Raw genomic sequence first — 13,621 nt, forward strand, 5'->3', positions numbered from 1 at the left:
TATGGCAGCCACTGCCTTTAAAACATCAGGGAAAAATACTGATAAAAAGGCAACCTTATTATTAATCACTGGATTCACTGGTCAACTAAAAGGATGGTGGGATAATATAGTTACTGAAGAAGAAAAAACTATGATATTAACAGCAGTTAAAGTAGATAATAATGGAATACCAATAGAAGAAGATTCAGTAAATACCCTTTTATATGCTACCACAAAAGCCTTTGTAGGAGACCCATTACAATTACAAGAAAGGGCTGCTAAACAATTAGTTAATCTTCATTGCCCGTCCAAAACTGCTTCTGATCTAATCTTATTTTGTATTTTAAAATCTGTGCATATTCCAATTCCGGTTTCTACTACGTAATTTGATATTTGTCCTAAGGTTAATGTTCCATAAGGAATTACTCCATTAAATTTTGATTTAATATTCATTTTAACTTTCTCACTAAATAATTTAGGTAATCCCGCTAAAAATCTCTCTTTCCAATATCTTTTAATTCTATTATCACGTGACACTAATAATATGGGAGTATTTAGTCCTAACTTATGTAATGGTTTAACGGCAACTTGTATTAATCCTAAGTGAATATAATGAAATCCTTGTTTGATATGATTATCAATTATTTCTTCATTTAATAAATTAATAGTTTCATGATGTTCAACTATTGATTTGGAAGATTCTAAGGTATGACTAATTTCTTGAGATCTAAATTTGTCAAACGTACTAGTTTTATATATTTCTTTATATTTAATGTCAGGCATGTTCCAATTTTGTAATTTATTTTCTATTTCTGCTATTTGTAATTCTTTGTTTTGATAATTGTCTTGGTCATTTCTATTTTCTAATTCCTCTATAGATAATGAAGTAGAAGGTATCATGGTTTTATCTCTTCTTCTGGATCCTAGTTCGCTCAAGGTTCTAAAGAATTGGGCCATATTTCTATAGTTTAAACTTAAGGTTTCAAAATCTTTCTCTTCTCACGGGACCACTGGTATATCTATTCTGGGAACACCTACTTCTCTCTTGGGCTTTACGGCTTACCAACAGAATCAGCCACAACTGACCAACATTTAGATGATTAAGATTTTAAAAACGTAAGTTTAAAATATAAGAAATATAATTCAATTCTTCAAAGTCCTTTAACAAGGCTCTGATACCATAATGAAGATGATGTAAGACCATGATAAACATAAATATACCATAATGAAATAAAGTAAAATATAATACTTAGACTTTTATGTGAAAATAATAATAAATCGTCTAATTTAGTTGTTCATAAGAACCCAGTTTAAAAAACTAATTGAAAGCAACAAGAATTCATAAAGTTGTTCATGATTAAAACTTACAATTTCTTTCAGAGAATGAGGGAATTGCAAGGGAACGATTGGCAAACTCCTTTTATTTTTGTTTTTCGAATGCCTTACATAATGAATGACCACTTCCTTTTATAATAGAAGGATATGTCTTGGATTACAATAATGTCCTTGCACTAATTTACATTGATGCCCTTACATAATTGAAATAGCATTAATAATTCAACTAACTTTATTAAAAAGAATAGTAAAAAGCTTAATAATACATTGCAAAAGTCAAAAGTAAACATAATGTTGTCTGCCTTCATAATGACATCAAGATAATGGGTTATCTCTTGTCAAAAGTAGCCATCATGCTTTGTCTGAGAATCTTTAATGCATTGGGTCCCGAGTATGGTAACATTTTTCCTTCAATAATTCTATTAATCTTTAATAATTTAGATGTCATATTTTTCTTTCAATAATTTCGAAATTCTTTAATAATTTATATTTCTTCTATTATTATTATTATTATTATATAAATCTTTTAGTCTGAGTTATAATAAAAACGTGATTATTTTTGTTTATTTTTTATTTTAAAATAAGTTGTAAACTAAAATAGTGAAATGATTTTTGTTTGAATTGTTCTCACCGTTGGGCCGGCCGGGGAGGTGAAGAACAGCTCCAACGGTAAAGTAGTTGATGACGATGAGAACTCTATCAGAGACATTTCGCTCCATTAAACGCCCAATTCCAAACCCTAAATTGTCCAAATCATCACCATCTCCTTCAATATCAGAAGTGAAATTCACCGCCAAACCAAAATCAGACTCATGGTGTGTTTATCTCATCCTCTCCACCAACCATCCAATCAAAACCTACGTTGGCGTCACAACCAATTTCCCTCGCCGGTAACTTTAATTTCACTCTTTTACCTTTTTCTGAGCTATACGATACCCTTTCTGTCTATTTTCATATTCAATTAACGTTTAATCTGATCGCTACCCTTTCCATTGGGTGCTGAAATTTGTCTCTGTTTTTTTATTTTTTTTTTTGCAATTCTGTATCGTGCTTTGAATTTTTGTTTTTGTTTTCCAATAGAATTAGAATTATAATTAATCGGTGATAATTGTTGTGGCTAGATGTTGAAATTAAATTAATAATTACATAAGGCAGGCTCAATACAGATTATAAATTTAATCATAATTTAGTGCAGAGCATTTAGGATCTACTACATATATGTTGATTCATCAAAGATATTAGAAATACCTTGCTCCATTGCGTAGATAGTAATCATGAAATGCAAAAAAAGAAAGACATGTAATGAAAACTTGAACTTGTCATTTTTCATCAACCGGGTCTCTTCATACCGTAAACAGTCTTTCCCATTATTCCGAAATGGATCATGATATTCACTCACACACGCAACTTCAAGGTCTCGAGTCTCTTTATACCTTAGACAGTCTGTAGACAAGATGATAAATACTACTAGAAGTTCACACACACAACTCCCTTGAGATATGATGTCCAACCTAACAATTTTGATATTTGTCATTTGAGCTAAGACTTAGAGGACGATATTCACTCTTACTTGAGCTCATATCAATTAATTAATCAATTATCTAAATTAGAAACCTAATTTGTCCTAATCAGTGGTCAATTTAAGCTCTTAATTGATAAATAGTTAATATAATTAATTTTAATATATATGGCCACATGATGATATTGAAATATAATTAAATGAAATATTTAATAAAATATTCCAACTCTAGATTTGATTCCAAGGATATTTGCATGAAGTCTTGACATTTAAATTCCTATCAAATTAGGCAAGAATGTTTGAAAATTACAATGTTTCCTTTGTTCTGTAATATATAATTTCCCAGGATTTTGTATGATATGGTTAGCAATTATGCATGTTCAAGATACTTTAGTATGTGAAACTTGAGCTACGAGTAACAATTATGCAGTTCTAACTTATTTCTGTATGTTATAAGCTAGGTGTAATTTTTGTTCTATTAATGCAGTTATTTCTCTCTTTTATTTTACGATGCTGCTGATATGCCATTTGCTCAGGAGTTAAAGAAATTGGTGTTTGTTTTGAAAAAGAAAAGAAAACAGAAATAGGTGTTTCATTTGTACTTTTCTTCATTGATGTAGTTTGAAGCAGCACAATGGTGAACTTAAAGGTGGTGCAAAAGCTTCCCGTGCTGGAAGGCCATGGATTTGTGCATGCCTCATTTGTGGCTTTGCAGACCGAAGTGAAGGTATAAATAAATATGACTACTTTTTGTGTTCTTTTTATAATAACGTTACTACAGATTGTTTACCATTGTTATAAGGTAATATGTGTGGATAAAGTACAATGTTGATAGACTTATGTTCTTGTAGCTTATCTAATTTTTTTATAAATATTTCCTGTTTCTCTTTGATATTTGTCCGTTTGAGTGATATAGTTGACACGTCTATTACCAATGCTTGATATGGTCCAATTGTAATTTATATATGTTGAAATGGGGGAAAAATCATGCCATTCTATTATTGCGATATCATTGGAATGCAATACAGTGTCAGTATAATATACAACAACCTGATATATGTGTGTTTTCGGACACACTGCCCTTAAATAGACTACAACTCCATACCAAAATATAAGCAAAAATGAGGCAAAGAAAGTTTATGTATTTGGTTCAAATTTAGAACCAAATACATCGAGTTTCTTTGACCATTTTTTGCTTATATTTTGAGACGAAGGGAGTATTGTACAAGTAACACTCCTAGAACATGCAAAGTATATGCACTCAGTTTGTTACAAATTAACCTTATTCAGGTACTCCTAAGGGATTTGATAAGAATATGAGCTACGTAGTCGTTGGTATTAAGTTAGCTAGTGATAAGAAATGCCTAAAGCACATTTTCTATGATAAAATGACTACCCACTTCGATATAATTGGTCCTTATGTAAAAGTTCAGGTTAGAGGTAATATGCAGTGCGGCCTGATTTTTACAAAGCAACTATATTTGAGAGACTACTGTAAATTTCAGTTCTTCAATTAGTTACTTATTCAATATGAGCTCATATGTATCCAAAGTCGTAGATTAATATTCTGGCTTGACACTCGATTTTGTTACATTGCTTCTTGTTTTTCCATGAGACAATATTTCCTCCAATAAAATACTGTCATCTGAGATGAGGACTCGGCTCAATTTGGGAAGTATTTTCTGCACAATTTAGACATAGTACTGGCACATATATTACATTACCCTGTAGTCACAGACCCTAATATCTCGCTCCTCCCTCCTCTCTCTACTATCTAGCTATGTATTTTACAACTTCCTGAAGGTATCCTTACAGAATAGTCTAATCAGTGGAAGGGATATTTTTTTCCCAACTGTACTATTCTTCTGCCCTATGAATCACAGATACTCTAAAATTGGTGTTGTATCGTAGTCGATATGTACAGATACACTAATGCGACACGATAATTCATCGATACGTGTCAACAGAGTATCCTGATTTTTTTTAAAAACAAAAAATGTGGAATACGGCTCAACACGCTGTTGATACTTCTCAAGGCTTTTCAATTTTCATGGCTGTTCAATTTCTTTTTCAGTAACCTATATTTTTAAGTGTATTATCTCTCCTTCCTTCAATACTCGTTACCAAATGCCACTAAACAAGGCTGTTTTAATTCTTTTCCATAATTCCAACACGGTATTAACTTTTTGAAAGACAATGATATTAACTTTTTATTTAATACTATTTAGTAATGTGTTAAAAATTGTATCCTAAGTTTTGTTTTTTGTAGACAATGATTTGCAATTTCTATTTTATATTTATTTTTTAATTTTATATATGTATATGTATCCTATATTTTTCAATGGATGACGTATCGCCCGTATCGGATACGTATTGTATATATTTGATACTAGTATTGTGTCGGTGTAACATAGCTTCTGGCTAAGTTTGTCGGTTAAGATGGTAAATCTGTGTTGATTTTTGTTTCTCATATTTTACAGTTCTGAGCGTTAGATCTGTTTAACATTATAAGGGTCTTTGCCACAGGGTTGACTATTTCATAGCCCCTTTTAATACACTAATGATTGGTTTATAGCAAAAATAAAAAATAAACTAATGATTGGTAATTTGGAAAGTCTTTTATGTGCAACTGTAACATTGTATGCAGGCCCTAATCACTCTCCCTCTCTCTGCATCTTTTGCTATCCCGTGAAACCATACTTGCCAATATTCTAATCCAGCTATCTTTCCTGAATTGAATAGGCTATATTTTACGTCTGTGTTTTTAAAATGTCAGCATTTTTTTTTTTGTTGCAAAAACCAATATTAATAATTAGTATTGTTAGTATTTTGTTGAAGGTGGGGATGGAAACTGCAACCTCCTTATCACTCCAGTCCATACCTCCTCCACCCTCCCCGTCAAACCAACCTTATATCTCTTAATGTCGCATTGTTTTTATATTGTGTCTGGTTAAGGATTTTAGAATTGCCAGTTGATGTTTTTGTTGTGTTTTCTTTTGCTGTTGTAGCTTGTGTATTTGAATCAAAATGGAAAGCTTTCACAAGGAGATTTCCACGCAAAAATCAAAATGACAATCTCTCCAAGGAATGCGAAGATCCATCACTTCCACTTCTGCGACACAGGCAAGCAGCTTTAAATAGAGTCAAAAACTCCCTTGACTGCACAAACTTAGAAATTAATTGGCATTTGGATCCAATGTGATTCACTACCACGATGTACATTTTTTTAATTTAGAAACTGTTATATAACATATAATTTATTCAAATGGCAAAATATGAGCCAAATATTTAATAGCAACTGTACCATACACAACAATTGATTGTTTTAATAATATATATCTCTGTATATCTAAATACCAAGTCCATTTAGTACAGAGCGCATGGAATGAAACATTATTGAAAAATATTATTTCAGATCGAGGATCATTTAGTGAAAATGACAACATCTTGGATTTGGATCTTCTTTATTTGTCACTTGATTTATTTTCCATTTTCAATCTCCACCTTTAAAACACATCCCTAGTCTTGTGTTAAAATCACACCTCACTTGTTCTCCTGTTGATAGTAAAATAATAATTAAAAGTAAACTAAGAATACAATTTCTCAATTGTTGCCTCCTAGTATTAACAACCTCTTTTAAGGCTTAATTACTTTTTTTTCCCCTTAATTTATATTGTAGGTTAGTTAGTTTAGTCCCTTAACTCTAAAATGGTTCAATTTGATACCCTATCTTATGTTTCTTAATGCAAATTGGTTTTTTCTGTTCAAAATAGGTAATCAAAGTAAAACATATATATGACATTTCAAAGTGTCATTGGTGGCAAAAAAAATATATGCCAACAAAAAGTTTTTGTCAATTCATTTTCATCCCCTCATGTTCAACTCCAACCCCCACCTCCACCCACCTCACCCACCCTCATCCATTCACCCAACTTCTTCATCAAAAATGAAAAACAAGTCGACAATATACGAAACTAAATAAAATTCACTCAAATTCTTCATAAAAAGTTAAAAGCAAAACACCCAAACTAATATCTCTTTCTCTCGTATCTCAAATCTTGCATCTATCTCATCTTTGCAATTTTATTCATCTTCCCAAAAAAGTCAACAAGAATATGAGTGAAAGGAAAGAGTAAACAAGGTGCTTACCAAAATACTTGTTTTTGAAAATTGCAGAGAACAATGGATTTGCCAAATCCTTAAATTTTGGGGAAGAAGAATGGAGTTGGAGAAGATGCAACAATAATTTTATGTTAAAAAACATTTGATGTCACACCACCAATTATTAATATCATTTAACACTTTTATAGAGACGAGAGAAATAGAAAAAAAAATGCATATGAATTTTCCCCCTTAATTTAGAGATTATCCTTAAGAGCAAGACGTGTATATTTTTTATTTGTTAACCATGTAATTGGTGCGAGGTATTCATTAGTTTCATAGATGAATAATCTTGTTAGGAGTCTAGCTAGTCATCTCTAATAGTCTTATTTTTTTTTTTATGACTTGTACATAAGACATTATTTGAGATATATCAACCTTACATCTATTAGTTTTTCAACCAATGCTCTAATATACTTGTTAGGATTCTCTAATATTCGATCTACCTTCTCAATTTAAGCGAGAGCATATAAGACACATTTTTAGTTACTTGAAACGTTATATTTTAATTTCCAAAAAAAATTGCTTTTAAAATATTTCAATAAAAACTCAAATACATGAGAATTAGGAAATATTTTGTTTTTCTCAGTATAGCTGTCTTATTTGAATTGTATATAATTCTTAATTAACTATATTAATTTCAATAATAAAATAAGTTTCATTTACTAAAATAACTTTAATAATATTAATTAATGGAGTAATTAGATAAGTTAAAATATATTAAAGATATATTAAATAAATATTAATTGAAAATAAATTTTAGTTAATAACGAATTGTTCTTGAGAACTTAAGTTAAAATTATAGTTGATACAATTCTTAAAAGTAATTTACTTACCTCAACTTATTTATAGAAAAATACTAATAAATACCTTAAAAATATTTTATAAGAATTAAAATTAAAAATAAAATCTTAGAATTTAAATATAAAATTTTTCCTTCAATTTTATTTATTTGCTTAACAAAGTGTATTAGAAGACACTTGTTAGCGTAGAAAAATAATAGTATACAAGTAAATCTTACAAATCAAACGTTTAATAGAGATTGATGGATATTCTTTTTCCTAAACAAGATTGGCAAAACACCTGCAAGTGAGATTCTTTCTTGATTAACAAAAAGTATATCAGAAGACGGAAGTGAGATTTCTTACATACGCGCCTAAAGCAGCGTACTCTTCAAACGCCTTAACATCAAGACGACACCTAATAAACTCAGGAAGGAACAACCAAAAACACGTTGCAAAAACAAATCCAACGGTCAACGGTCGTGAAACCAACTTCGGCAACCGCCACCTGTCAGTAACAAACTTCTTCAAACCAATCTCCACCGTCAAACAAACTCCATGCAAAACAAAGAACCCCATCATCTTAAACGTTGGTTCCAACCTCCCCAAGTAAAACAGTATCAACTCATGCATCAACCCGGACACCACAAACGTTCCCAACACGGCAGGTAGTGGGGCCCACTTTGGACCAATAACGTTCTTCGCTGCTTTCAGCGTTGGTTCGTACACTGTTGGTCGTAGGATGCTTGTTACGATAAGGTTCCATCTCCTTCCCCAAAAATCTTGTAGTGAAGTTGAGATTATTGGATTATTGAACTGTGGTTCCAATTCCAATCCTAAAGTCTTTTGAGCAAGTAATGCAATAGTTGCTAACATTATTTCCAACGTAAAATAAACGTGGAAACAATACATACCCCATATGATTTTTGGGTGAATATAATCACTATAATCATAGATTTTTACCAAAACTCCCAAAAGAATACCCTTTATGGCATATTGTAGAAATGGGGTACTTTTAAATAGTGTTTTTGAACTTTTTTTAGTTTCAAAATTAGAACTTTTGGATGAATCTAAAAGATCTTGAGATGGGGTTTTGGTTTTTCCATTTTGATCATGGGAATATTTTTTTTGTTGGATCTTGATGGGAAGGCATGCAAGAGCTAGAAAAAGTGGGAGAGAGATTGAAGAATCAGACGATAAAGGGCCTTTATTGAAAGCAAAACATAAGAGTTTGAAGTTTGTAAGCCATGCGAAGAAGAATCCTAAGGTTCCTGTTAAGTGAACAGAGGAAAAAGTGAGAGGAATGAAGAGATTGAGACAAATAATAGGAAGAAAACAAGTAAGTCTTTTTGTTCCTGGTTGAACAAATGTACGAATCCAATAACAGTAATATAAGGATATGATGACTAAGGGATACACCTTAATCAGATTCAACATGTTACTCTCCATAACTGTTCGATTTATTTGTTGAGCAACGATTACAATGGAGGTTTTGGAAAATTATATATATATATATAATCTTTTTAAACAATTTGGAGATCTTGTTATAATTTTAAAAATTAACCATAATAATCAAAAATATTAAAAACTAAAATACAATATTTGGGAATCTATATAATATTACGAAAACATTTACAATATATAACTTAATTATATTTTAGAAGTCACAAATTATTTTAACAATATGCAATGGTCCAACTTGCATAGGGTGTATATATATAAAAAAGTTATATAGAGATCTAGAAGATGAAATTCAATTCTTCTACACTAAAAACATCTTCAACGGTAAAGTCAACATGACATAGTGTGTTATATGTCTTAAAACAACTTATTCATTTTTTACTCTACGGTGAACTCAATATGAATTTATTAAATATATCCCACAATTTTAATTTATACGCTAATATTTTATATATTTAATTTTGTTACAACTTAAAATATTAATTTAAATATTTCAATTAATATTATTATATATGTTTTTAATTTAAATCTAAAATAAAATTGAACTTAAATTTTTATAGCAACAATAAAAATTAAAAAAAAAAAAGTAAACAGTCATAAAATTATTATTATTATTAATAAATAAAAAAGAAGTTAATAATCATAAATTAATAAAAAAAATAAAGTAATGATCATAAATTTATTATTATTAATAAATTAATAAAAAAAAATAAAAATTATAAATTTATTATTATTAAATTATAAAAATATTGTTATTTTCTAAGATACATGTGGTGAAAGTTTCACAAAACTCCAATAATAAACTCATAAAAAAAATTCAATTTTACTTAATTCTAAGTTGACGTGCAATACCTTTGAGATGCTCTAAGATACCCAACCTGCGTTTGACTTTGAACACCTATCAGTATCAAGTTATGTGGAATTGACTTAAGAAAAGTAACATGCTCCAAATTTATTCCTGCGTGGAAACTTCCATTTTTTTTGTTATTACTCCAAAATTGAATCTCGTTTGGGTGGAATCACATCTTGTCTCACATTAATTATTTAATTAAATTTTGACAATTAAGATTTCAAAGATTTGAAATTTTGTATAAAATTCGTGATACGTAACCGTAGACATCATACTTATTTAATTCAAATTTAAATTTATGTTGTTTTAGATAATTATAATTCTCATTGTTAGAATTTACCTCAAATTCACAATACAAAATACATAATTAAATTTCTCATCTTGATCAAATAAATGATTCAATGGAGAAAAAAATTAAAAAACCAAAAAAACTTAACAAACAAATAAGCAAATAAAATATAAGAAAAAAAAGATACAATTGCGCAAAAAATTAACGAGGTTCGAATTAAGCAATGTGCTTTAATCTGCATCCTAGACAATCACTTTTATTCATTGATGTCTATAACCTTCTTCTCTTACATTTGAGAGGTACAATATTTCCTAACAAGTTACAATATTTCACTAACAAGTTATAATGAACAAAACTGAAGTTAATAGGGTTACACTGAGTATATATATAAGAAAATAGAATTGTCTAGAATTGTCTAAAATACCCTTACTACTAATATATAATAATATTATCTAACATCTCCCCTCAAACTCACGATGCATTAACATGAAGCATCGAGAGTTTGTCAACTAAAAAAAACGAAAACGTTTAATGGAATGCATCTTTGTGAACAAATCAGCAATCTGTAAAGAAGAAGAGACAAACAGTAGAGTAGGTAACGAGGAGGATCAACAATCGTAGGAGGTGGTTGGACAGCCGGGGGGACAAGAGGGATGTCACCAAAGAAGAAGCAACAATCAAAGAGAAGAACCAAGCCAACAAAAAATCAAAGAGCAACAACCATATCAAAATCAACAGATAGGAACAACCAAAGAAGTAGCACCACGAAACTAAATCCTAACAAACCAAAGAGCAACAACCATATCAAAATCAACAGATAGGAACCACCAAAGAAGTAGCACCACGAAACCAAATCCAAACAAACCAAACCAAATAGAACCAAACAAAACTAAATCATATCAAACCAAACTAAACAAAGAGAGAAGCAACAAAGCAAATCACTAGAGAGATTAGCAATCAAACAGAAGAAGCAACAGACAGAGCGACAACACAGAAGATCAAATTTTCAGCCTCATCCAAGTATCCAACCCTTCCTAGAAGGTCAATCATACAACCATAATGCTCAATCTGAGGCACAATTCCAAATCTCTCCATTTCTTTGAAGCATCTTCTTCCTTCCTCTACCAAACCACAATGGTTGCAAACAGATAACACACTAGTCATTGTTATCTCATTCGGTTCAAATCCTTCCCGTAACATTGCTGCGAATACTTCTAACGCTTCCTTCGCATAACCATTGACACCATAACCATTTATCAACGCATTCCCCGACGATGTATCTTTTTCATTCATCTCCTCAAAAAGCAATTTAGCTTTTCCAATTTCCCCACATTTTGCATACATATCAACCAAAGCATACACATGAACATCTTCATCAAGTTGGTTCCTTTGCACAAACCCACGAATCCAATCACCCAAATCCAAAGAACTCAAATCAGCAACAGCAGGAAGAACACTCACAACCGTCACTTTATTTATTTCCACATCCAAGCGTCCCCTCATTTCCCAAAACAACTGCAACGCATCCTGCGGTCGTCTATTCTCACAATATCCCCTAATCATCGCATTCCAACTAAGCACATTCTTGACAGGCATACAATCAAACATAAACCTAGCCGCCACAACATCATCATCCTCACAATAACCATGAACCATACTAGTCCAAGAAATAACATTCTTATCCTTCATCTTATCAAACAAATCCCTCGCCAAATAAATACACCCCATTTTCACATACCCATCAATCATAACATTAGAAGCAGCAATATCTCTATCAGGCATAACATCAAAAAGCTTCCTGGCCTTACTCATATCCCCACACCTAGCAAACCCAACAATAACAGCAGTCCAAGAAACCAAACTTCTCACAAACATTTCAACCAAAGAAGTCCCAACATACAAATTAACACAAAACCTATTTTTCAAAACAACACAATGAACCTCCAAACCTTCTCTCAAAGCCATACAAATAATGAGACAAATACAATCACTGAGACAAAATAAATTAGGGATAACCTGGTGCTGTGCAAGCACGATTTCTCCCCCTACAGACTCGTTTTACCGATCCGACCGTTGAAGACGAAGACCTGAATGTTGTGAACCTTTTGTCCAAAAATCAGCCAAATCCAACGGTTAACGAATGCGCAATCGATGTTTTTGTGAGACTGATTTAACAAAATCGGGAACATGGTTACTCTTCTCTTTTCTCTTTTGGTGGTTGCCTTTTCTATCAAAATAGTCTCTCTCTCTTCTCTACGGTAGATCCCAGGATGATAATTCTCAATCATCTCTTCATAACGATTAATCAAAATCCACCAATAACCATGCAAATAAACTTTACCACCCATTGTTCTTTTTAGCTCGGTTGGTTAGAGCGTCAAACCCTAATGGCTTGTGGAAAGGTTTATATAGAACCCTAATAAATCTACAAAGAAAGGGTAAAGCAGAATTGGGACACGGTTTAACGAAAAAAAATCTCACTGAATATTGGAATGTTAGAAAAGAGAAACTATAATTATATTCCCTAATTGTCGGGAACTCGACAGCGGAATAGAGGCGGGGTCGGTCCAGGGGGGTCGAAATAGGCTCTAGATACCATGTTAACAAAGAAAAGATCGTTCAAGGAGGATCGAAATAGGCTCTAGATACCATGTTAACAATGAAAAGAGGAAGAAAGAGGAAGAAGATAAACAACCACTCTAGGGTTTCATAACATATAATGAACAAAACTGAAGTTAATAGAGTTACACTGAGTATATATATAAGAAAATAGAATTGTCTAGAATTGTCTAAAATACCCTTACTACTAATATATAATAATATTATCTAACATCTATAACCTTCTTCTCTTACATTTGAGAGGTACAATATTTCCTAACAAGTTACAATATTTCACTAACAAGTTATAATATTTTCTCTCAAGTTTTCCAAGAGGTGGAATAATGATCTAGGAACTAACTAAAGTCTAAATTAAGAAACTACTCATAGCCAAAAGTAACGAACATAAACTCCTAAAAACAGAAGCAGATAGTTAGTTAGTTAACTAACTTGAACCTTCAAAACAGAAAGTTAACTAAAACTGATAAGTTGACTGGGCCAAAGCTCAACCCATGAAAAAATAAAAATCTAAACTTTTAGTCCTCTATATAAAAAAACATTACTATATATAGTCAATCTTATTTGAGTGATTTCTATGAATTTTAGTTATTGAATTAATTACTTATTCTACATACTTGATCTGCTTA

At 31.2% G+C, this 13,621-nt stretch overlaps 3 protein-coding genes across 3 annotated transcripts; 1 reads left to right on the plus strand and 2 right to left on the minus strand.

The window, feature by feature from the left end:
- Positions 1-1,910: 1,910 nt before the first annotated feature.
- LOC101504481 (structure-specific endonuclease subunit slx1) lies at positions 1,911-6,181 on the plus strand. Its single transcript, XM_004516415.4, has 3 exons — positions 1,911-2,204; positions 3,454-3,560; positions 5,842-6,181. The coding sequence occupies exons 1-3, from the start codon at positions 1,996-1,998 to the stop codon at positions 6,033-6,035; spliced, it is 510 nt and encodes a 169-aa protein (XP_004516472.1). The 5' UTR covers positions 1,911-1,995; the 3' UTR covers positions 6,036-6,181.
- Positions 6,182-7,891: 1,710 nt separating this feature from the next.
- LOC101504160 (acyl-CoA--sterol O-acyltransferase 1) lies at positions 7,892-9,397 on the minus strand. Its single transcript, XM_004516414.4, has one exon. It carries the CDS (start codon positions 9,223-9,225, stop codon positions 8,116-8,118), a length of 1,110 nt encoding a protein of 369 aa, XP_004516471.1. The 5' UTR covers positions 9,226-9,397; the 3' UTR covers positions 7,892-8,115.
- A 1,776-nt stretch (positions 9,398-11,173) lies between these two features.
- Positions 11,174-12,412, minus strand: LOC101503846 (pentatricopeptide repeat-containing protein At2g44880-like). Its single transcript, XM_004516413.3, has one exon. The coding sequence runs from the start codon at positions 12,339-12,341 to the stop codon at positions 11,334-11,336; it is 1,008 nt and encodes a 335-aa protein (XP_004516470.3). The 5' UTR covers positions 12,342-12,412; the 3' UTR covers positions 11,174-11,333.
- Positions 12,413-13,621: the final 1,209 nt, after the last annotated feature.

This window comes from Cicer arietinum, chromosome 6 (assembly GCF_000331145.2).
Source record: "Cicer arietinum cultivar CDC Frontier isolate Library 1 chromosome 6, Cicar.CDCFrontier_v2.0, whole genome shotgun sequence".
Lineage (NCBI taxonomy): Eukaryota > Viridiplantae > Streptophyta > Magnoliopsida > Fabales > Fabaceae > Cicer > Cicer arietinum.

Coding starts and splice junctions, on each gene's coding strand:
- LOC101504160 (XM_004516414.4), bottom strand. CDS start 9,225: ATGGAGAGTAACATGTTGAATCTGATTAAGGTGTATCCCTTAGTCATC.
- LOC101504481 (XM_004516415.4), top strand. CDS start 1,996: ATGACGATGAGAACTCTATCAGAGACATTTCGCTCCATTAAACGCCCA. Junction 2,205..3,453: donor ACAACCAATTTCCCTCGCCG/GTAACTTTAATT, acceptor TCATTGATGTAG/TTTGAAGCAGCACAATGGTG. Junction 3,561..5,841: donor CTTTGCAGACCGAAGTGAAG/GTATAAATAAAT, acceptor TTGCTGTTGTAG/CTTGTGTATTTGAATCAAAA.
- LOC101503846 (XM_004516413.3), bottom strand. CDS start 12,341: ATGGCTTTGAGAGAAGGTTTGGAGGTTCATTGTGTTGTTTTGAAAAAT.